At 37.9% G+C, this 24,823-nt stretch overlaps 1 protein-coding gene across 2 annotated transcripts in view; it reads right to left on the bottom strand.

Moving 5' to 3' along the window:
- Positions 1–14,130, bottom strand: part of map2k5 (mitogen-activated protein kinase kinase 5) — a 55,382-nt gene extending 41,252 nt beyond the window's left edge. For both annotated transcript variants that reach the window (XM_044135216.1, XM_044135225.1), the window contains exons 1-8: positions 13,738–14,130; positions 13,476–13,524; positions 12,229–12,296; positions 8,353–8,422; positions 5,779–5,819; positions 4,472–4,539; positions 4,321–4,369; positions 2,081–2,145 (exon numbers count right to left, since the gene is read on the bottom strand). In XM_044135216.1, coding sequence (XP_043991151.1) covers positions 2,081–2,145; positions 4,321–4,369; positions 4,472–4,539; positions 5,779–5,819; positions 8,353–8,422; positions 12,229–12,296; positions 13,476–13,524; positions 13,738–13,863 — 536 coding nt within the window. In that variant the 5' untranslated portion in view covers positions 13,864–14,130. The remainder of the gene's footprint in view (positions 1–2,080; positions 2,146–4,320; positions 4,370–4,471; positions 4,540–5,778; positions 5,820–8,352; positions 8,423–12,228; positions 12,297–13,475; positions 13,525–13,737) is intronic.
- Between the last annotated feature and the right edge of the window lie 10,693 nt (positions 14,131–24,823).

Raw genomic sequence — 24,823 nt, 5'->3', positions numbered from 1 at the left:
ATACAATCTCGATAGATTGTATTGAGGAAACGGGGTATTAGGTTTGGAAATACAAACACTTCTCCAGGCTATTTTAGTTTTTATCCAACTTAAAAATACTTCAATCAAATTCAGCACTTTTCCAGACTTTAAAGACACTCCTATTTGACTTTTGCTGTAAGTGCAAATACGTCTGGATACATAAGAGGCTTGTATTATTCTGAGTGTTTCACTTTGACTGATTTAGATTTTACTAACAGAGACCAAGATACAATCCTAGAATCTCACAACCATTAAGCAAATAGCTTTAGCCCTTCAATACACACTCTAATCAATGAGGTGAGAAAACTAAATCAATGGAGAAAATGGGCTGCGATGCTAAAGAACCAGGTGTGGGTGTCTAAGTAGATGTCGCTACAGTCACAGCCAAGAAAATGTGATGTTTTAATTGCCCCGCTAGATCCATGAGTCATGCGTGTCCTTGCTAGAGTATTTATAAGCTGTAACGCCGGTCAGATTGGTGAACAGTGTGTAATAAAAAGGGGGAGAGGGGCAGACTTTGATGGATGAGCAGGGTCAACGTGTGGCTGTGAAGAGCTGAAGGGTTGGTAACGTTCAATCGAGTCGAACTGACTCCGGGTCATAAATAGGGGAGGAGGTTAATAGGTGGGGAGCCGTTTGTAGTTCTATTCACATGTGATGAACCCAATCTAAGCTGCACCAAACAGCACAAACTGACAAGGATATAAGACCTTACAATGTCCGCCCACACCATCAGCGCATGTGTAGTAAATACTCCATGAAAACACAACGGCTCTCTAATTGAACATTACTATAAAGCAGTGTGACAGAGGCCTGTGATAAGCAACCATGTGAACATCTTGTTCTGGACGGACTTTTGTTTGTCAACCAAATGAAAATCTATTTCATTCGTCAAACATTGTACTGCTAAAATTTATCTCATCATTTCGTTCACTTTGTTCCACTTACTTAATTATAAAGCACATAAAAAAGAACCTCAGTTTCTCCAAAGGGTTTGTAAAGGTGGAATATAAATACATTTAGCAAGGCAAACTTGGGAGAGTTTGGCTCAAAAACACAGCTAAGGATGATTAAATGTACCCAAATTAAATGATCAGTAGGTAATAGCTATATTAAATGGAATTTGTTTTCCTCAAGTTAAACTTTACAACAAACTTATAAGTAAAGTACTCATTCGATATCAAGAGCCGCTTTATTAACCCCCCTATTTTTTGTTAATCTTCTTCTTTCAACCATGTCAGTTTCAGCACCAATGCATATAGATTTTTACTGGACTAAATTGACCAGAGAATTTGTTGGGGTTGCATTATTGGCTTTCTTCAGTGCAGTGTAACCATTTCTGGTGCCAAACTGATGAACAATCCTATTCCCTTTTAACTATTAAAGGATGAAGCCTACCGAAACAATTTTAAAAGCAGTGAAAGACGTTCAAACGGGCAAAAGACAGAAAACAAAACAAAGGGTGTTTTTGCCGGCGCAATGACGGGAAAATTTACAGGTTTTGCTGAGGACGGTCGGAAGCAGAGCGCTCTGTCAAGTCAAGGTTAGCCTTAGCAGTGATCAATACTTCAATCTCAATAAAACAGCTCAATTGCGAAGAATTGATGGGAAATGGAAAGAAAAGGTGGGGAGAGAAAGATAGAAGAGCAACAGAAATGCCAACCTTGTCATAACGCAGCAGGTCTGTAATACATTTGTCTACTGGATGGAGCTCTTGACAGTGGCGGGAGGAGTGCTACTCTCCAGACCAATTAAGTCAATGGCTGTCATACCTTATAGCCCCCAAATCAATATCATATATGTTTGCAACCTTCGAACCAGAATAAATAAGTGAAGATGGAGACACAAACCAGCCTGATAGATGTCACACCAACCACAGAGATGAATGACCAAACAGAGAATCAGAAGATGGTGGATTCTTCGCACAGCAACATGTTTTTAGTATGAAAAGTTCACATTTTAGCATAACTAAAACCATTTTAGTTGCTTGATCAGGTACTTCAATACATCTCAATCTACAGCAGGTCACGTTGTGCTTGTGATGCTGAGCAATACTCACTTATAAACTGTGCCTCCGTTTCCATGGCCAAGTTGCTCCTGATATTGGAGGTCCTGGGCATTTATCTACAGGGCAGAAAAACACATATATGCAGGTTATGGTACCGTGGAAGGACAGCGTTGTTTAGGAGAGAAGGAGGGAGAGCATGCCCGTGTGAAGCAGAAGGGGCTACACTGTTATTGGAAGCCATAAACAAGCCAGGCATCAGGTCAGCCCAAGTTCAGCGACACGCGGAGAGAAAACAGAGGAGCAGTAGGAGGAGATCAATACTACACTTGCTGTCCAATTTATAAAAGGATATTGGGTTTGTGTGAGAAAGGCAGTGACTTATGGTTAGTTTCAAGCTGCCTTTTTCTCTTTTGATCATTTAAGTTCATTTGAACTGAATTAAAAAGAAAAAAAAAACATTATTTGTCCTTTCTTGCTTTTCTTTTAAAAAATAATATATATTTTTTAACTGGATCCAAAAGAAATTCCCTAATGTGCTAAAACAAACATTAAAGGTTCAATTCTGATTTCTGGAGAACTTAGCTGAATATACCTGGACTTTATTGATCGAAAAACAAAAGAAAACAAAAAAAGACTGTTAAGACATAAATAAGCCATCAGCCAAAACATGATGATTTACTGCAAAAAAATGAATTCTGGCATTCACACCAAAGGTAACTCAACACATGCGTAAAAATATTTGCAAATTGACCAAAGCACTAACTTTTGTAAGCATAAAAAAGGAAACTATTCAACAAGTCATTTTTAAACTTACACACTAGTTGTTTTTTGCTACTTAATGATGCCAAAACAACATTTATCCCTTTTCATAACGTAATTGGGACATAAAAATCTGAGGTGTTGGTCTCATTATCGAGGCAGGAAACTATTTACATAATGTTGATGATGCACTCTTGTGCTCAATTGTTTCATTAAAGAATAGCTGCTTTTTTGCTTGAAATAAACTTTAGCATTTTGTATCTTAATTGTGGCATTTCTTTATATTACCTTCTGTCTTCCTTCATTGCATATAATGAGTATAAGAATGGTGTTCAACAGCAGTAATTGTCTGAGTAGAGGTGGGAGGCTCTATTGATAATACACTGTAAGCGATCATAACGTGATGATGATCTGTCAAAGCCGACAGCTTATGGGATCATCTTTAAAGGATATTCAATTCACTAAAGATCTACTGTATGTTCCCACTCAGAAACTATCATTTTTCCTCCTTTTCCTTTAGCTTCAAACATTAACTTTTAAGCAGCTGAGATAAAATAGTTTCTGGTTTTGTGGATGAATTGGCAGAAAAACCAGGGAAAAGCCATGGACTGATGATGGACGTAGGAAAATGAGTAAAGAGACTACAACTACCACTACAAACGTTAATAGTAACAATAAAGTTAGCTGTGATAGTTGAAATAAATTTGTAAATAATAATCATGATACAAAAGTGTCATATCTAATTATTTGTTTTTAAAATACATTTTTACATTTTTGCAGTTACAGTGCACTTTAATGATTTAGCATGCTTGCAGAGTTATATAATGCCAACTGTGTTTTGACATATGTTGACAAAATTGTTCAAACTGAATAACCTATGCTTCTAAACATTATTTCACATTGGCTCCACTATGTTTTTTTTTATCACCAGATATTCTTTTATTCAGGTAGATTGTGAAATAAATTGCAATTGTTTCTTTACTGTATGAAAAAAAATTGCCATGATATCTTTACCATGTTGCCCATCGCTACAACTAATGTCAGACAGCCAGTGAGAAATATATAGCTATAAAGATTAAGCTATGCATGTAATTTGAGGCCGCAGATGCAGATGAATGCTGACTGAAAGCACATTTATTTAGGCCAAACTGTATCCAAGAAATTATTTTTAATAACGAAGGGGGGAAAAAAGGATTCAAAACATAATTTAAGCAAGATTGCAAATGTTCAAGCACACTGTTCAAACAAGCTCCTTGCTAAATTTAAGCTCAATTTAATTGTGAGGTAAAAAGAGAGAAAACAAATGGATAAAAGACGTGGAAGAGATTTGAGGCAACAAATCGATTAGTTCATTGGTTTACAGGAGAAATCCGAGAGGCTGAGGTCTTAATTTTCTTCCTCACAAGCAGACTAATACCTGACTATAAATGTGAGAATGAAAAATAGATGCGCAGAAAGTTTTTATTCGTCATAGTCTGAAAATTAGCTGCCAATACTATATTGTAGAGTATATATATCTTTTGACGACTCACCTGCCCATTTGTCAAGATCGTCTTCAACTCTGCGGATGACTTCTTCAAACTGGAAAAAGGAAACCAAATGTTTCTCAACTTTTCTACCCTCCAAGCAGCTGCAGCTTAACCCATGCGCTGTCACATCAGCTTCATGGAGAGAAAAACTCACCTGTTGTTGGCTAAGGAGTCTGGGACAACCTGAGTGCAGTCGTTGGCTGGGTTGTGTCTGGTGTTAACCTGAAGGTGAGCAAACACAAATGTGACAAAAACAAACTAATACATGAAGTGAAAGACAAACAAATAGAAACGCAGGCGGAAATGTTCATAAACGATAAATGTGCAGTGTTTTCGTAAGAAAGAGGCGAAGGAAGGGAAAAATTAATGTACAGCAATGTGGCTTTACACTAGAGAAAAATAAAACTGATTAAAATAAATCGGCAAGTTAAGGCATTAAAATGTTATACCTCATTGGGGACTTTATTCCCTCATTTCTATGTCTATCCAACTGTATCTGTTTATTCAAGAGCACTTCATAATCAGCCCAGATATATATTAAAAAAGAAAAATCAAGAGATAAGAACCTGAAAAGGGAATACTAAAAATAACTCCTAAATTGAGGTCAAAAGACCAATGTGTTGGGTTCACAAAAGCTCTGGGATTCTCCCTTTAATTAGTGCCCAGGAAAACCTCATTTAAATGCCACACAAGGTTCCTCTAAGCCAATTACTTTTGTGCTATAAAAAAGGGGAAACATTACCAAACGACTAAGGGTTTCTGGAGAACGACATCTTCTCAAAACAGACCCTTGACCTTAAAGAAAGAAAAAAAAATAGGAAAAGAAAAGGAAAAACTGACACAGTTCAGTGGGTGTTACAAAAGCTCCTCTGAGGATGGGTTAAATAAAAACACTCGGTGTTTTAGTGGGGGTTGAGTTTGTCATTGAAATGCAGATGGATGTAATATGGATCATCGGGAGAGATGGAGGAGGTGTCAAGTCATTTAACCCATGATAATTAGCAGCGACTTTCAATGGCAACATATGCCGAACATAAAAGGGGAAGGTCTGGGGAAAGGCCATTTGGGGGCTTGTAATGACAATTTCACGGTTGAACAATGACATCTTCTTATTGCCTGATTTTGTTCTAACCAACGCTGATATTCCTCCTATCTTACGGATCACGATACTCTGGAGGGGAATCAGGATTTCTCAGGAACGCCGTTATGCTAAACGACTTTCCCGAGAATCCAGAGCGACTCAGGAGGAGAAAGTCGAGCCCTCTGACAGACGGAGCCGCGTATGCCCACACATAAACATGGAAAAAGGAGAATGAGTGAAAGGAAAGGAGAGCCTTGACTTCAATTGACATTTCAATAAGTGGAACACAGCATTACCAATCCATTTGACTCCACTTCCCGCCCTCCCCATCCCCCACACTCCCCGTGTAAGGCAGCCGAAACAATTATTGAGATGGGTACCTTCAGGCCATGTATGTTCCGGATCCCTGGAGTCTTGCCGGCTGAAACAGTAATTGGTTAGATTGTAGAACACATCACTGGACCATTTACAAATGTGTTGAAAAGGAATAAGTTCTTTATAAATAATTTAAAAAAAAGAATAAGGTGATGAAATGACATGAGGGTTGGTCTGAGAATGAGAGTGACTGAGATATTGGACTCTTGAGAGAGCTGGTAAAGAAGAAAAAGAAGAAAAAAAAACAATCATAGAGTGGGAGCGGGGACATAAAGGAGAAACCAACTCTCACAGAGCAAAAGAGACACAAAGAATGTTTTATCACTCCGCCCTTGAGGCCAGCGATCTTGTATGACTTTGAACTGGAAACTAACGTGGTGTTGAAAAAGTAAGTACTGGAGAAGCAAGTGTGTTAAAACCACTGAGAGAAGAAGCTACACCATGCTGGAGATAAAAGCAAATACTTACAGAGCTAGATAAGGCGTTAAGAAAATGTGATCATTTCTCACTGAAAAAGTGATTTTTATGTTGATATATTGGTGAAAGAAAATCGGCATCTTTCTTATCCATCACTATGGTTGTTGTTTTTCAGTAATTGCTTGATCTTTCAGCTTTTTCATTGTGAATTTCTACACACAAAGAGGGACAAGGGAGTTTAACTACACATATCTCATAATCCATCTCAGAATCCCTGCAGACAGATGGCCTCATATCTACATCTTCCTTTTTAAATCGGTTTCCAGCCACATCCAGTGTGCAGAAAAGCTGTATGATCCCTGATCCTCTGATATCTGATGTAATCGGTATCAATCCAGCTCCATGCAGGTGTAACACAGAGTGTTTCAAGTAGGATCTTTTTCCTCTGTGGGGCAATATAAAAAGACTAACTGAGAACTAGTTAGTAAGTTAGCTAATAACTAAGCTGGAATTGCAGTTCATGGATTCACCACAAAACCTCAAAACAACTTGACCAACTCTAAGTTTTAATATCAACTTAAACGGTTGATATAAAATTAAGTGAGTTTATGGTATTTCAGTGTTAATTAGACTTTGAAGAGATGTTGACATGACGTGGTTTTACTCTTAAATTAGGCATATGTGTGTATGTAGGTGGGGTTTTAAATATGGGCCTCACATGTTGATCACAATGGACCAGCTTCCAGCTCCTGAGCAAAGCGGTTCTTTAGTCTGACCCACTGAGATAGACTAGTTTATTGGAGATAGACTTGGCTGCTTGCAGCAGAAGAACCAAAGACCAGCTGATCTAACATCAGTTTAGCAAACTTGGTTAAAAAACTCTAGTATTTTGGCCGCTATCGTTCATCTGGAGTGAACATCAAATGTAATCACACTCCATCCAAAAACTAAATATAGTATTATTCAATGAAGTGTGAATTCACAATAGCATTAGTCCTATCCAAAAAATATTACACTTTGCGCAGTCCTTTACAACATTAATATTCCACACTGCATAACACAATAATGACGTTTTCAATTCGAGCTGCAGGCTATACTGAATCACAATCGTCACAGCGATATCCCAATCACCGGTCTAATGCATTATTGGGTAAGCTGTACAATTTTACGTGCTAGACATTAAAAACCATCTTTTCTGCAATATTGGGGCCATTTAGATGGACCTTTCCCCTCCTTTTTTGCCCACAACTGATAAAAATCCAACATCAGAAATTTCAGGGAGCGAGCAGGGGACATTATGAGGGTGGAAAACAGAAAGTAAACAAGTAAAATGTATGTTAATCACAACCACTTCGATATTTCACAATGTCATGATTCCCTGGAAGGGTGCAGCTCTATTTTTGATCTGTTGTAAATTTCTGCACTTCTAATTTGAGCTGCAAAATGCAACTGAATCGCAGCACAATGTATACATTTGTTATGTGTGTACACCGTATGTCAACTGTAATGTTTTATGCTTTGACCTGTGCATCTGGGCTCTGTTTGTTTGTTTGTTTATCTGTATGTTCTAAACTTTGAAAACTTAAAATAAAATTTATAAAATAAAGAAAACACACACACACACTCTTCTAAGCTATTAAATGCGTAAATCTTAAAAGTCATGTTTTCATTCATTGCAAGCAGAAAATCCATCATGATTAACAAAAATAAGGGCTTGAAAAACACATTCCAAGTGTTATGAACTTGCAACCGGATAAATAATGCAATATTGAACACCTCAGCTTGGAGCAGATCCTCCCATCGGACACTAATAACGTCGTCCAAAATGCTAAAGGTCACACAGTGATGGAAAGACAGATGAGAAACAGAAGAAAGAAGAAAACTGGAAAATATTGCAATATTTATTAATATCATGCCCATCGCACTATTTTCTAATATTGTGCAACCCTCTTTTGTTTCCACATCTGTTAAAGATTTTAGCAAACCAGATGCAAAACTCATGGACAGAGACTGAGATGGCAAAACAGTAAGAGGAAAATTTGGCTCACTGGCAACTTCTACTCTCACCTCGATGTTAAACAGCAAAATCCCTGTGACATGTTTTCCAAATATCTTGGAAGCCTTTTTCTAACCTCGTGTGACTGTAAATTAAGACTCTGTACCTCTTGGAAAAATCTGTAGCGGGTCTGGCATCAGTCCACTCATGCGCTGTTCATTCATTGTGTTGCAGTACTAAAATCAAGAAGAAAAAAAAAACATATTTAAGAATAATACTGGCTTGACCATTAATGCACAAAAGACAACTTAAACATCCTTGAATGCTTCTAGAATAATTAGGTTAAAATATGAGGGAAAGAGACGTTTTTTCTAGCTAGGTTAGAATAAGTCCAACGCATCTTCAAAAAAATAAAAGTGAGCATGCTGTGCTGAAATCTGTTGCCGATGAGGTCCAATGCCCTGTGGGCTTGTTCTGAGGGAGTGTAGCATTAACCCTTTTCTCCTCCAGGTCAGCAGCTCACCAAACACTCATATCCTACAGGACTAACACGAGCAGACGCACTCTGGAGCCTTTCAGCTGCTTGCCAAGGCAATGCAATAATTGATGTTTCAGTTAAACAAACCATCTGTTAAAGTGTGAGCTTCTGCGAATGGAAAAGTGTGTGTGGCTGTGTATTTGTGTGTGTGTGTGTGTGTGTGTGTGTGTGTGTGTGTGTGTGTGTGTGTGTGTGTATGGGTGTGCGTTTGAGTTTTCCTTTCAAGATTTCTATCCGAACGCCTAAAAATACCAAAAACATCGCAATGTTTGCATGTAGAGGAAACCTACATGAGTTCATTGTGTTTAATTTTCTATCCAGTGTGAAAAAGGCAGTCGCCACAGCAATATGCAAATCTGCTCTCTCATTGTGAAGGAGGGAGGGAGGACGATGGGACCGGCTTGGATGGGAATGGATCAGAATGGCTACCCAAGTGGCACAGCTGTTATTAAAAGGCCTATTTATCACTGTCAGATCCCCTCCTCGCTCCTAGCCCTCTGCATTTACCCTCCAGCACTTTCACTAGGCCACATCTGAACAATACGGCCTAATACCAAAAAAAAAAAAAAAAAAAAAAATAGAAGAAGAAGAACAAGAAGTAGAAGGGGAAAAAAAAGGAAATTTGTGTTGAGGTTGTGGGAGCAGATTGGGCTTCATGTACCTTTAATTTTCCGCTCAGCTGGCTTATTGATTAAAGCCGCAATTACCACCTAATCTTTAGTAGGTGTGTTATTAAAAGACACTCTCTATTGTTGGCCAATAACTAAACAGTGTCCGAACTCAAACAGTATCACTAAGCCTTAAGGGACACACGAGAGAAGTGTGGGTCTCATCATCATTAGCAGAGTAAGGGGAAACGGGAGTAAAAACGATGGAATTAGAGTCACTCCCTCCAGGGGGAGCCGCATGAGGAGTGGATGGGGGGTAGGAGGGGTCACATGTTTTATTTTAGCACCTGACATAGAGCAGTCTTTAACTTTGAACAGGGGCGTCTGTCTTTCAAGGTGTCGAACAATGATTAGAGATGCCTGGAAGTCGAGCCGGTCTCACAGGAGCATGCAGCAGCAATCAATGTTTGCAAAGAAGTGGAAGACTTTTTAGAACAGATGCCCTCTGCACACTCCCGTTAATTAACTTGTGAATTTGAGCATTAATTTGATCAACCAGAAGTGTCATTTTTTTGGCAAGCAGAGATCTTGGGAAAGAAAAAAAAAACCCCAGAAAGATTGATTTTGAAAATGTTTATAAGTAATTATACCCCCTCTCCCCCCCAAAAAATCAGAAGTATCCAAACAGAAACACCTGCATTCACAAAGTGACAGACTAAATGAATTACCCCACCTCTGACCCAACATGCTGTTTCCTGTAATTCCTATTAATTTCACATAATGGCTGTCTGCTCACCTGGAATTAATAACACTGAAGTCAAAATCCACTGGGATATCTGCGGAGGGCCAAGTGGCAACCACAGCAAACAACCACAAACGAAAATAAAAATGCATTTAAAGTACATGTACTTGAGTGGTTTAAATTATATTCCAGTGTGTTCGGTATTTTCCAGGTGATCAGCAGCTTTTTGTACATCGGGCAGTCCCATGAGTGGAAAGCCATTACAGAACTCCTGGACTCATTTAGCAAAAATTCATGAACAAATGAGTTTTTAAATGTGTGGGCACAGAAGTGCAGCGTGAATACTTAATATTTGTGCTTGGTAGAAAGCTTGGAGGTCAGGGTCGTCCATTACGTTCAGCTACGTCACGTCTGTATAAAGCACTAAGTGTACGAAAAAATGCTCTGAATATGATTGGCATCAATAAATAAAAAGAGAAAGAAAATATATGCAGAGTTCCCACATGTTTACATTGTAAGTCAAAATCCTTTCCGACTCAAATCTCTCAAAAGTTCTTAGTCCCTTTTTGGCTACATTTTTATAAATGTAGAGCAAATACTCACGCTTTGCTAGGACTTCAAATATGGAACCTGTGAATACAATATTGGGATGGATGTATGGATGTGGATGGAGAAACATACTGCAATGATGTTTAAAATATATACATATGGAGCAAAGCATATATAGATGTGAAAAATGACTTCAGAGAGATTTGACTTCCTAAACTGACACTTTGAAATTGAATTCTGTGTCTTTAAGAAGCTCCTGCTCTTTCCAAGACTCCGCCTTCAGCACGTCGTCACAACAGTGTTCCTCCATTATGTTGCCTACAGACTTTCTTACGAGCGTTGGACAGAGAAGTAGTTTGTAAAAAGTTAATTCTTCACAATGCCCAGCTCAGGTTTAGGCAAAGAATTAATGAATTAATTGAGTTTCTCCTAAATCAGCTGCCAATAAAATGGTGCAAACTTTTTGCTCTCTTTTAGTTAGGAGGTCTATTCTCCTCAAATGCGAGGAACCTTTCACACCTGATGTAATGTGAATAGATCAGAACAATGGTGATTTATGTCTATTAGATGACTAGTTGAGACGTTTTGGTCAATCAGGAATCAATATGTATTCTTTATCAAAGTGTGCAGTTTACTACCATTTCTGATTGATTGTCCAGATTGTTTGAGTACTCAGCTTTTAAATTATGTTAAGTCTCTGTTTTGATTGGTGGATAAAATACATAAAACAGGACACACCACACATAGGACAACATGGCAGAAGTACCACTCTGATAGCATCAAGTAAAACATGATTGTGGGTTAGGTCAATACTTTTTCCATCTCCTTCTTACATCTGCCTCTTTTCTTGTCTAATCACATTGCTACCCTATGCTGCATAATGATTAAAAAGCAACCACAAGTGATAAAAATGGCCAAAAAAACAAGGAGTGTAAATTGTGCCTGTGGCAGTAGCAGCATCATTGTGAGCTGATGGGGGGTAAAAGACATCCACAGATGAAAGTAGATTTTGAACAATTCTGCAGCCCAGGGGGGCTGCTCTTTAATGAGGCAAAACTTTAACTACTGAATAATAAATAATAAAAATTGACAGTTCATTTAGCTTTCAGTGTACCTCATACAGAAACTCATTACATGCCATTACTCTTACTGTCCGTGGCATGATCAGTAACTATGGTGGAATAGAAAAATACACTGAATTAGACGGCATCTCTGAGAGGGTAGCTGTGTTATTTTGTATGAGAGCATTTCTGCTGCCTACAACTTTGGTTTTAAAGACGGTTTTACCAAACTACTTGAGCTCTAGCTGTGTTATATTTATTTCAGGTTTCCAGCTCAAATGATTTAAGTTAACTTAAACCATTTATGGAAAATGTCAAATTTATTAATCTGACCGATTATTATTTATCTGTCCTTAAAATACTTTCTAACAACCATGTCACTTTGCATACTAGACATGGAGAGTTATTAAGGTCAGCTGAATCTGACTGTTTACCTTTAAGGACAAACATGAACTGGATGGTTTGACATTTCACATACATGGTGCACAGATATAACAACAATTAATTAAGTGTTGTTTTTATGTATTTTCATTTATACACTCACATATGACAGCATAGCTTTGAGTTCCTCGTCACTTCTTACAGTAATTCTGTCTCCCACCTCATCTTCATCTAAACAAAAAAGGGAAACACAAACAGAGAACAGTGAGTCATAGATTATAAGACTAAGCATATTAAATTAAGCACAATAAAAATTGAGCCTCCACATACACACTTTGAGAGCTGATGATTATATTCAATGACTACCGCTTGCATATAATGTTCCCTGAGGAACTGACGTAACATAAATACAAAAGTTAACATTCATCAGGATGAGGTTGGTCATAGTTAAGTTGGTTCAATCAATTTTGTTAAGACAGTCAACTAGTCCAAATGATGATTAGAACATCAATAGAAAAAGAGGATAATATTGAAAAGTAAATCTTATCTTATCTTATGCGTCAGCCTGAATGAATTATTATGATTGCGTTTGCTTTACAGAACCATGAAGAGAAATAAATAGAATAATAAATAAAATCTTTTTGCAGATTTAAATGTGCATGCAAATTAATCAAACATACATAATATTTACAGTTAATACATGCATATATTGTAACAATGCATGTATTAATCAAATTCTAGAGTACTGAGTTCATGTTTTTATCCTTGAGATAGAATAAAAAATTATGTTTTTCATTAAGTTACATAGTAATTCTGCACACTACTAGTTTTCTACTCAGTTAGTTTACACAACTGTTCTTCTACAGTAACACACCTCACTGTTCCTTATTTAAATATACAAATACGAAGTTTATTAATGCTTTGGATACACAGAACTGTCATTGTTCAATAATAAAAGCAATCCTCAAAAGTGCAACTTGCTAAATAATTATGCACACAGTGTATTTTGTAAAAGTACAAATTGGCTGGACTCTTTTGTTGATTTATTCTGCTGTCGTTCTGCAACTCAGAGATACTCTGTCAACATACCAACACTGTTCATGTATGCAAGCACTGATACCGATGCAAAACCATTATGAAACAAAATAGCAATGACACAGTAATATTCATCCTGTTTGATACAGTAAGACAATAGACTTCAATGGCATTTGGTTTCTCCTAACCTTTTCACAAACAGTCTGATATGAATCTCATTTAGTAACAGATAGCATCATGCATAGGCAGAAATATAGAAATCTGAGCTTCTAAATAAACTCGAATTTTATAAGTTATTTACACAGGCTGTTTCCAGGGAGGAATCTTTCAGTACTGTGCCTGTTTCTAATACTACAAATAGAAAGAGAAACTTACATTCAAACGCCGTGACAGTGGCTTCAGGCATCACGTCTCTGATTGCGACCTAAAATGTTTGGCAGAGTGAATTGCCAAGATTTTAATTAGAATAACAGCGATTTATTATATAATGACACCTACTGATATTTTACAAGTTTAGAGAAAAATACCAGTATAATAGCTCGATACGCTCATACAGAACAGATATAGGTATTTGTGCCTGGATTCAAATTACATAAATGTAGAAAAACTGTGTTTTCTATTAGCTAGACTGACTCACCAGCAAGTCGTTGAAGTTCAACACAGATGGATAGTCCACAGACGAGTCCATGTCCCCTAAAGGTGTCTTTATACGGATTACTATCGGCTCGGTGTCCATTTCCACAGGATGATTTAAAATGAGCATAAAAACGGAAGCATGAACCTCATAATCCTCCTCGGTTGTCAGGAAGCTAGGGAGCTAATTTCCTGTAATGCTTCTCCCCAATTAAAATGACGTGAAAATGTAAAAGACGGAGCTGACTCAAAAATGTCGCGACATATCACCTGGACACCCTGAGACTGGAAACTAAATGTATTTTTCTTTTGAGTTCCTAGGTAAACTTTTATGTAAGAACAGAGGATATGTTTTGCTAGGCAGCTAATTTTAAGGAAACAGCACGTACAGCTCTTCCGAATCAACATCCGCTCAGGGAATTTCAAAATAAGAGACGCATTTGGAAAAGCCAAACTTTCTGAAGTTATCTAAAATTTTTCAAATGAATAACATAGCTCAAACATAACAGCTCAAATGTTATGTTCAGCTTAAGATAATTTAAAAAATATTTTAGATAATTAACCTTTTTATTCTTAAAAATAAACTAACTATTTGGGAATAAATATATTACATTTCATCTTGGTTTGGGAGTTTTTAAATTAATAATTTCTGACATTTCTGACACATTTTACCTGAGTAAGGAACACACTGTAGCGCAGCAGTTTTAAACCGCTTCGTATGATAATTTGTGTTGAATTTTTTGACTTTCTAGTGTTCCTTTTGCATTTGCTTGTGACTCACCTGGCTCAAAGTTACTCTCTTCTTCTACTTCTTTCTTCTTTAGTATTAAATGGTAGCTTGCATTACTGCCGTCTCTTGAGTCAATGGTTTGGATAATTATACAGAAGCATATTTTAATTTAGTGCCATTACCCACTACATGGCGTATCTCTAATTTCTCTACAGGTTGTCCATCTTCTGTCCAAAAAGCATACTTGGTAGATAAACTAAATGGATGATGACGGATGAAACATTTTGGGCATAATTGTAATAAGATAAAATCTGTTATCAGAAATAAATGACAGTTCTAAAGATGTTTGTGTTGCCTAAATGTCCCTGTTTATGCAGCTGATTTATCTTTTGATCCTAGGGGAGAACAAATATTTTTAATGAATTCATCAAGCAAATCAAGACTTTTTTTTGTAAAAATTTGATCCACACTGCCTAACTGCAGTTGAAAACTGCACCAATTTTTGCTCCTTTTTCACATCATTAATACAGAATTTGTATTTAAAGGTTTCCACTTGGCATCAGTCGTTAGAGCTTAATTGAAAGTAAAACAAAGGAGCACTTAAAACTGTTGTTGATTACGGCCTTATGATTGAGGAGCAGCGGCTCCGTGCAGCTTTGATTGCACTTCTAACAACAAGGCATCGATCTTTGGACAAAGGGAAGTCTCATCTTGTGTTAATTTACAGCGCACTGATCCCAGATCTGATACCCGACTCTGTTGACCTGGGTTATGTGTAATGATAAGAACTTGTTAAAGCCTGCTCTTTCTCCCTATTCCTCCGATCTGGCAGAAATGTGCAACTTGAAATCGTATCCCTGGGGCTTGTGTGCTCTGCCAGGCACCGTGGTAGGTTGGGTTTCAAGTAGGTTACAAAACAACCTTTCCCACCCCTGATTGGCCTGGGGATGAACTTTTCAACCAAATGTTTTCATCTCTAGAAAGCTGAAAGGAAACCATCCAAATTAACTACGGTGTGAACAGTTTCTGTCTACTTACCACAGACTCAAACAGACACACAAACGTTACGGGTCTATTGACTCTTTCTGAACTAATCTCATCACTTATACCTGGACCAACAGCTGGGCTAAAGACCCATTGATTTCCATGTAACGCCTGAAATTATTACTTTGTCTAATTGTTACAAGAAAGTAAAGGGGAAACAAGGCAGGGCCATCAAGCATTCTGATTAATGCCTCCACCAGCAGTGGCCTCTGATGAAAAGCACAGGATCTATATGGCACTTTGTCAAACATACTCTCCCAGGGCTTGACGTTAGGTCCTTCTGCTTTAGGGGCCAGCCAGTATGAAGCGCAGTCAGCAATCCACATTATCAGAAATCAAACTCCTGACTTAGCTCGGAGGGGAAAGTGGAAAAGGAAGGCCAGCATTCGCTGTCTGGTAATTAAGAGCCATTTTATCAGAGCTCCTCTTTTGCTGCATGCTTTTTCCGCCCATTGCTATTGACAAGCTGCTTAGCACAAAGTGAGTTCAGTTTGACTCTAAATATATGAGGCACACTTATTTAACTTTCTCAGCAAAGAGGGAAATGCAAGTAAACAAGACAGAAATAATGCTGTCCGGCAAGGCTGCCTCTTTCGCTGTATGTTATGTTTTGTTTATGGCCATGTAGTGTGTGTGTGTCCGCTGCTTTTTACTTCCTGCCCTCCTTCTCCTGCAGATGGTTATTGTTTCATAGGTCTGCTCAAATGTATTGGTAGGCTTGTTGTGTTTATTGATGAGTGAACTACTGTCTTTTTTCACTGTAGTGCTAATATAGAAGATCTTGATATGCTATTTGTCTGCTCCTGAAGAATCGATCATCACATATATTAAGTCCAACCTAATAGATTTAATTATGATATTACCCTTCAGATCATCTGTAATTATTCAAGTAAAGTACCAAGAAAAATAATTTGCCCCACCAGATTGTTTGTTTTGTTTTTTTTGTTGTGCTGAACCAGAGCATCAAAATAATTTCCTCTGACAAAGATAACTTGAGCAAATGAGACCTCCATATTATAAATTATGATAACATTGATATGGAAGAATTCTGTTATGTTCTTTTTTACACAAGAGACTGAGATTTAAGTTCAGACTAGGCTAATACAAAATCTTAATTGTGTTTTTGGATCACTGTCCTGCGACGTAGTAACCCATGTGTGCATCAGCTTAAAGTCATCTACAGATGGCTGAACATCCCTCTTCAGGACTTTTGGTTTTTCGGGTTATGGCAAGTTTTCCTAGTCTTGAAGCAGCAGAGGATCCCCAAACCATGACACTACTGCCATCGTACTTGACAGTACATTCTTATTTTGAAATGATTTGTTAGTTTTACACCAGATGTAATAGGAGACAGGACTTCCAAAAAGTTCCACTTTTTTTGTCTCGTCAACGCACTGAACATTTTCCCAAAAGTCTTGGTGGAGTTTTTCTCCAAATATGTTCTTTTCAGTCAATAGTGATTTTAGCCAAATCACTAATGCCCAGTTTCTCCCCAGTCTATTCATTATTGTTGAATCATGAACACTGATCCAAGCTAAGGGAAGTGAAGTCTGCAGGCCATAAGATGTTGTTTTGGGCTCTCTTACGTCCTCTTGTATGAGTTGGTGATGCTCTCTTGGGGTAGTTTTGGTAGACAAACCAGTCCTGGAAAGGTTCACCACTGTTCCATGTTTTCTGTTTTTTTAGCTCCTACTCTGATCTGCTGGAGACACAAATGGCTTACAAATGGCTTTGTAACATTGTCCATACTGATGAACGTCAATTCAATTTGTCTTAGTTTATTTATATATCAATTCACTACAAATGTCATCTCAAGACATTTCAATGTAATCTATATGTAGTCATTCATTCCAATAATCTAGGTAGGTCCAAGCCTAATAACATGGATTCTAACTCAGTCCTAGTTGTAAAACAGTATAACTGAACAAACCTGTCAAATTTAATTTCAGATCTCAATCAGAGAAAATATTTTCTGTCTCAGGAGATTTGTTTCTCAAATGTTCTTGAATATCACTAAGTGTTGCTTTCTGAGATATTTTTATGACTCTGACAGCTTTTTCACATCACTGTAAAAACGTTTGATCCCGTTTGCCTCTCAGGAACATTTAAATGTCTCTGGTTTAACAAAAGCACAGGATGTGATGCGAGCGACGTAAGAAAATTGTGTCCTCGCCATCTGTCTGGGGCCACGTGACGTCCCAACTCAGATATCCAAGCCCTCAAGCTGAAATAGAGATGTGTCTCCTCATCCTTGAAGCCTGGAGCTGGTTGTTTATTGGTGCTGCTAGAGTCCGCGCTCAGATCGATACCATCCACCTCAGATGGGCCTTCAAAACACAGGCTCCAAATTGAGGTCAGGATATGTAGAGGGTTATGGCACTTCACCAGATATGAATTGCCTGAGCTGTTGCGATCATTTGTTATACGTTCCTTTAAAGTTCATCTCAAAAGTTGACCTGTGATGAAGCACGGGGAGTTTGCGAGTCGCCAAGAGTTATGAGGAAGTGCTCCAATTCACGGACAAGTCGGGCCTGCAAGAAATGGATTGTGTGACTAACTCTCAGGTCTCTGAGCAGCATGCTTTCCTTGACGTTTCCAGTGTTTCAAATTCACCTCAAAGATGCCCTTTATGGCTCTGTGTTGTTTCTAATAAAGAGGAAATATTGGTGCCGTCCTGACCTGCTCATAGGGGCCATAGAAAATTTATGAGGTGTGTCCCCTCCGTTGAGGCTGCTTTTGAACAAAGCTTGACATAAATAACACATCTCACCAGTTAACCTGAGCTCTATTGGTTTTGTTCTCATGTTGTGGTCAACTGACTTTAATACATGTAAGACATAAATGCTTCTTATTTTATAGTATGTTTTCACAAATAAGCTCTGAACTATGAATCATGGAGTGCATTTCTCTTCAGAATGGAGCTCAGTTTTCGTGAAAACCCGGTTTTCAGTTTTTTTTAAGTTTGATTCTGATTTGTTTGAAAATAAAGGAGATTATCCTCATAAACACAAATCTTTAAACTTCATCTCATTTTAGTAAACTCAAAATAAAGAAAATGAATGAATTGTTGTTGGTGTGTTTCCAGATGGAAAACAATGGTTGTTTTTCGCTATGATGTAGTTGAAGAAGATGATAAAAACTGCATGGCGGTGGATTGGCTCATCACTGGTGGTTGTTGTAGATCCGGCCACAGAGAGGAGCAAATAATTTGAGGCCATCGGTTGCACTTTAAGCTTGAGCTCGCAAAAATTGAGGAACACTCAAAACATTCAGGATATTAGTGGAACAAGCAACAGGAGGAGAACCGTATGAACACTGGAGAGAACAGCCTAGGCCAGGAAAATCATAGGAGACAAGGGTGACCAGTTGTTGGGGGGAAAAAAAGTGGAATAAAACTGATGGATCTGACTAAACTGAGAGGTTTTATGTGCTGGGGGGGGGGGGGGGGGGGTGATGACTGGAAGAAGCAGCAGGCTGAACTCATTACCAGAAGGAGGTTTGTGAACAGGAACAGTGGCTAAAGATGGCGGCTCCAAATTACCAAAGACTACACTCATAACAAACTGAATACAACACTAAAAGCAAAGTCCAGCTGATCACAACATATATAAAAAAATATATACACTTGATACTTGACATTCTTCCAACTGCAGGGTGAAGTTGTGCTGCAGTGCTCGTACCTGAACAGTTGTTAGCATCCACACTGAACATGCTGGTCCATATTTTTTTAGGCTGGCAGTTTCTGTTGTGTTGTGCAAGAAGCAAATACATAAAAACCCCAAAGTGCTTTATAGGGAGTGCATTAGATTCAGACAGCCCCGGCTCCAGACGACTTTCACAGGGGAGCCATCGGCTGATTTTTGTTTTGTTTTGTTTTTTTGGAGGGGAGGGCAAAATGAATCTATGTGGCAATAATAATATGACTTAAGTAAAAGAAAAAGGTACAGGGCAGTAAAACTAATCTTATAAGTACCTTCCAAAAAAGTTACTCAAGTAAATGTAACAAGTACTATCCACTTTTAAACATAGATAACATAATTAGCCAATGCCCGCCCATGCCGCCGGGCCTGGCTTCAGATATGATTAAATTAAAAATATTATTAAAAAGACACAAAAATAATTAAATTGTGTAAATAATAACAAAATAAATAAATAAATAAATAATTACCTATTTCTATTTCATTTCTCCTTAGTAACCACAAGGGGGGGACCTGCAGCCCTCAACACTACAATAGAAAAATTCAATTTGACTCCCAAAATGAGAAGGTTCTGACTAGCACTGCATGTAAGATGTTCACTACTATGTATGTCCACATACATTTCTAGCAAGACTGAATTATTCCTTTGAGGTTCATGATCAGTATGCAACTTCCTGAGCATGTAAAAATATTTGTGGTTTTCAAAAATATGGACTTCAGATCTCATTCCGGAAAAGTCCTTTTTGGTCATTCAGACTCTTCTCTGTTTCTGAGACATCATGAATGAATATTTGATATGACCTGCTCACTGACCAATGTGGTTCACAGAGAGTGAGAAGTATACTGTCAAGTCAAAGTAAGTTATCTAAAGTATGCATGGACAAATGCATAAACTGTGATGGAAATTACAACATTGGGAAAGTAAAATGAATAAATACAATAAAAAATATAACAACAGGTAACTAAGAATACAAGTACTGCAAACTAAATGTAACTAAAAACACTCCAAACAGCACCACACTAACACTGTGACACATCTATATATGTGTGTGACTGTGGCCAAGATGCATGACCTCTCTTCAACCACACATTGCTCTGGTGCAGTATTTCAGGTGGCCTGTTTGTCAGCTGAAATATTCATCAAACAGATCAACGGAAAGTCTGGCTGGCTTTTCAGCTGGGAGCAACATGTCAATAATTGATAGAAGATGAGGTAAATGACTTGGTGACTGTGTGTTGGTGTGTGTTGGGGTCCATCTCCTGCTGTAAGCGATGCCTCTGACCTTTGCTGTGAGAAAGATCTCATTATGGTCGGCCTTTACATGACATATGTACAGCAATACAACAAAGCAAACAGTGAAAGTAGACAAGAAGTTGGACTCGTCGTTGAAGTGTTTTGTGCTTTAATTTTCTGAGTAGTCGTGTTTTATGTTAGGCTGATACAGCAGATATAATCTGTGCATTAAATGTGAGTTCTCCCGGAAATAGAAGAAAAAAAAAAACCCATGAAGATAATCTGGTGTGAATTTATAAAATTGCAAATGTGTCATGGGTCACACATAGCAGGTTGTGGCTGGTGAAGTAGGCCATTATGACCTATCTGTGCTTGTTTTTTAATTCATGACAAACTACCTACCTGATACTGCAGTGAGTCAGTGGAAAGTTGTGCTGCAGGTGTGTGTTGGTTCCGCCTGTCAGACGAGATCGCTTGGGCTTTAAAATTTTTAACCTTCTGTTCGCTGTCTGACCTTCAACTCGAAACGGTCAATACCAGCTATAAATCACTACTGTGGTTCCTAGAATAATTCTGCATGCAGCCTCTGAAGGATCCAGTGTGTCACCATTGGCATGAAGAGTTGCACGTTTTCCTGTTTTTAAAGAATGTGATTTTCTTCATTTGTTTTGTACTCCGGGAAGTTTATATCAGAGTAGATTTGTATGAAAAACTCAAGGGTAAAATGACGACAGGTGACAATAAAAACTTTGCAAACTAAGTCTTCTCCGTTTCTCCAGATGAAAGAGTCAAACGCTAACATTCTTGGAATGAAGAACCTCGAAAGTATGAAAAGAGAAATGTGCTTTCAAAGTCCAGTTTGTCACGTTACAACCAGAAGCTGCAGTGTGTTCTCTTGAAACATTTTTTTCATTACTGAGCAACAAAAACAGTGCGTAAGAAAGAGGATACATGAATTAAGACAACAAAATCTAAAAAAAAAAGTGCGGCCTGCAGATGATTTCCCCCCTTCTACTCTTTTACTCTGAAATAAAATGCAGCTCTGTGTGAAAATGTATCAATATTCTTGATAAAGCTCAGGTGTTTCTGTCCAACTTGATAACCAACCACAAGTTCGAAGGCAGGACTGCAGATTTCAGTTTTATTAAAATGCCCAACAGATGACAGGAACTTTCAGACAAGACAATATTATACAGTTTTTGGAGTTTGCGAGATGCATGTGTGACAGAGAATAGTTTTGAAACGCTGAGCAAACATTTCCATTGGCACACTGACTGATGACTCCCCCGCAGCTGTTTTTGGTCAAATTCAAAAGTGCTCCATAGAGAAATTTGCAGAAATGTAAACATGAAAGTTGCACTTCATAAATGCTTTTAAATATGTTTATGTGGCATAGCACACGTTACTTTTCAGCTTTTTAAAAACGAATCAACTTAAAATGTACGGCTTGGTTATAAACTGTAAGGATATTTTTCTTGTGACTTATTTAAATACTGTACATATTAAATGAATGATGAAAAATACAAAAGGATTGATATAATAGAGACTGGAAAATGTTTGCATTTTAAGGCATTTCAGTCTAGAATTAGCAAACCTGGCCTTGAACTGCAAAGAAAAAAAAAATCTGTTTCATATTTTTCAACAAGTGAAAGGTAGGTTGTTTTTGTCAAGCACCACATTTCATTTTCTAAGAATTTAATAACCTCAGCTGTTTAATCGAGCACTTAATACAGGCTTTGAGACATTTAATTTCTCGTGTTCGTTAAAGAGTCTTTGAAATGATCAAGGATACGTCCGAAAATTTCCCCTTTCCATGAAAACACACGAGTGTCTCTATCAGCCGCTGCTTTGGGTTTGATTGTCGTCTTTAAAATGTGTATGCATGAGTGTCTGGGTGTGTTTTTCTTTCTTTTTTTGTGCACGCACATGTCCCCCTCATTGTGGGATGTAACAATGCCCCAGAAACACAACCTCCAGGGGTCTTACCTGAACGTGGCGGCCCCCAATTTTTCATTAAAAACTGCCATCCTGCAGCTGAGGCTTCGGTGCACCACAATGTGACAGAACGCTGGAAGGGCAAACATATGCGACCTGTACCCAACCTTCAAATGTGCCCCAGTAGATGGATGGATCTTTTGCTCCTCTCTATTTTACAAGTTTGTATGCAAATTAATGCAAACCATTTCCAAAGAATATTATAGGGCATTGTTGCCGGCCACGCTGCCCATCCACCTCCCTCCGCCTCCCGCCTCTTGTTAATGTATTGAAGCCTCTGCAAATTAAAAGGAATATAACATTTACAAGTCAACCGCTGAGACATGTTTTTTGATTTTTTTCCCTTTTCAACTTTTTACCTTTTGTTAAATATGTCAATAATGGTTCAACTAGGTTTGCTGTTTGCCTTGAAAAATATGTCAAGTTGATGTCTCACATGTAATCTGAGGGTATCGGACCCGCTGAAGGGAGAAATTTTTTTTGAAAAAAATCCTGATTTAGCCGGAACCAAACAACTCTGGCGAGATTTGGAAGCGCCGATGTAATTACAGGTCATAAGTTGAGCGGCTCAGTGCCACAGCAGCTGTAGTGAAAGCTGAGCCTGTCAAACACCCTGATGTACATATAGACCGCCACAGTTTTCATTACAATCACAAAGCCGTGCGCCGTCCGCTGGATGAGCGACCTACAATTGTATTTGTTTATTTATTTTGTGCAAAAGTCACGTTTAATCGCATAGAATGGTGATGATGATCCTGATAAAGTGTCCAGATGAGAATTTTCAAAAATCTTTCCATAATATATTACCAACTCTTGGTAAAATATGTAACCAAGCAACAGAAAAAATATAAAACAATGAAAAAATGATTGAAACCCCCGTAACCAATTAGGAAAATGAATTAAATGAGGTTGAATTTTGAGGTCTCCTCTTAAATATATATATTTTTTTACAACAAAACACAAATGAAAAGGAGCACATAAAATTAATATCTATTTTTTAAAGATAAGTCTGTCAAACATGTTATTTTTAATCTTGTTCTGAACTGAATGCTGAAAACATTCATCCTTATTTTATCTGGAAAATGAAGTTATGGAAAGATAAAACTAACGTTGCTGGCACGGTGAGTTACGCAAAGAGGTTTAGACTTTTTAAATTTACTTCAGCAATAAAACCTCACTTTCTTTTCTAAGCTTGCTTGCTTGTTTAATTATTTTGGAAATCTGTAAAAATGTCGCGCTGATATGTTTTGTCAGATTATTGTTAAGCCGTGTCTGGTCGTTTGAACCCTCTTTTATTTTTATTTTTTAACAAGTCCCTTTCTTACTGTGGAATAAGGCAACAAATTCAACTGAAGGAAGTGAGAGCAGCAGGGATTTAGATGTTCTGCATTCTTTGGTATCTTCCTGGATGGGTCATCGAAGTACTCTTGGAGTAATTTTGGTGGAACAGGTACCACCAAAATTATCTGTGTTTTTCTCCACAGATGGAGAAAACATTGAACTCTGTTCAATGTTTTCTCCATCTGTGGATAATAGTACTGAGGAGTTCAGGAGCATCAGTAAAGGCTCAGTAACCCTTCCCAGATTTACAGATAGCTTCTTATCTGTTCTTGAATATTTTTAGGGTGAGGCTTGATGTGTTGCTTTTGAGATATTTCAGTCTATTTCATGTTGTTATGAAATGTATTTAAATTATATGGTGATTCTGTAGGTCAGATAGAAATCGGGATGTGGATTATGACATGCAGGTCGGCTTTCTAAAAAGGAGCTTATCGCGGTAAAACAAGGCAGACAATTATTTTTTCAGATCTTTAAATTGCTGTTTTTCTCAAAACATGTTAAGACATTTGAAAACTGCTTTAAATTGCTTTCTGGGATATCTTTGGTGTATTAACTTTTTCAAAACATTCAAATGTAAAAAAAAAAAAAAAAAAAAAATCTCTGACGCAAATACTTTATCAGAGCACCTCATATGATGCAAATAGCTAAAATTAAAGTGAAAAAGAAAGAGTTATGCACCCAACAGTGTACACATAAACACACACGCTCACACACACACACACACACACACACACACACACACACACACTTTGAGTTGCTCCCAGGGGGGCAGTTAGGATGCAGGGCAGGTCTGGATGTGGGAGAGGAAGCAAAGTGGTGGTAAGACATCAAATAAAATGTCATCTCTTATTGTGTCAGTGAAGTAATTCCCTTTTAAAGGCATGACCTCTCACCCTAGAAGAGCTCGGCCAATTGCACAGCTCAACCACAAGGTGACAACAAATGACTTGAAACTGCAAAATGGGGAGGCAGGGGTGAGGGCTGGGGGTAGGCTCAATGAACCAGTTAGGCCAGGAAGAGGATGTGTCCAAATCGATTCAGGATTGTT

This window comes from Gambusia affinis, linkage group LG02, assembly GCF_019740435.1.
Source record: "Gambusia affinis linkage group LG02, SWU_Gaff_1.0, whole genome shotgun sequence".
Classification (NCBI taxonomy): Eukaryota; Metazoa; Chordata; class Actinopteri; order Cyprinodontiformes; family Poeciliidae; genus Gambusia; species Gambusia affinis.
Note: the sequence above shows the minus strand (reverse complement) of the source record. Positions and strands in the feature narration are given on the sequence as shown.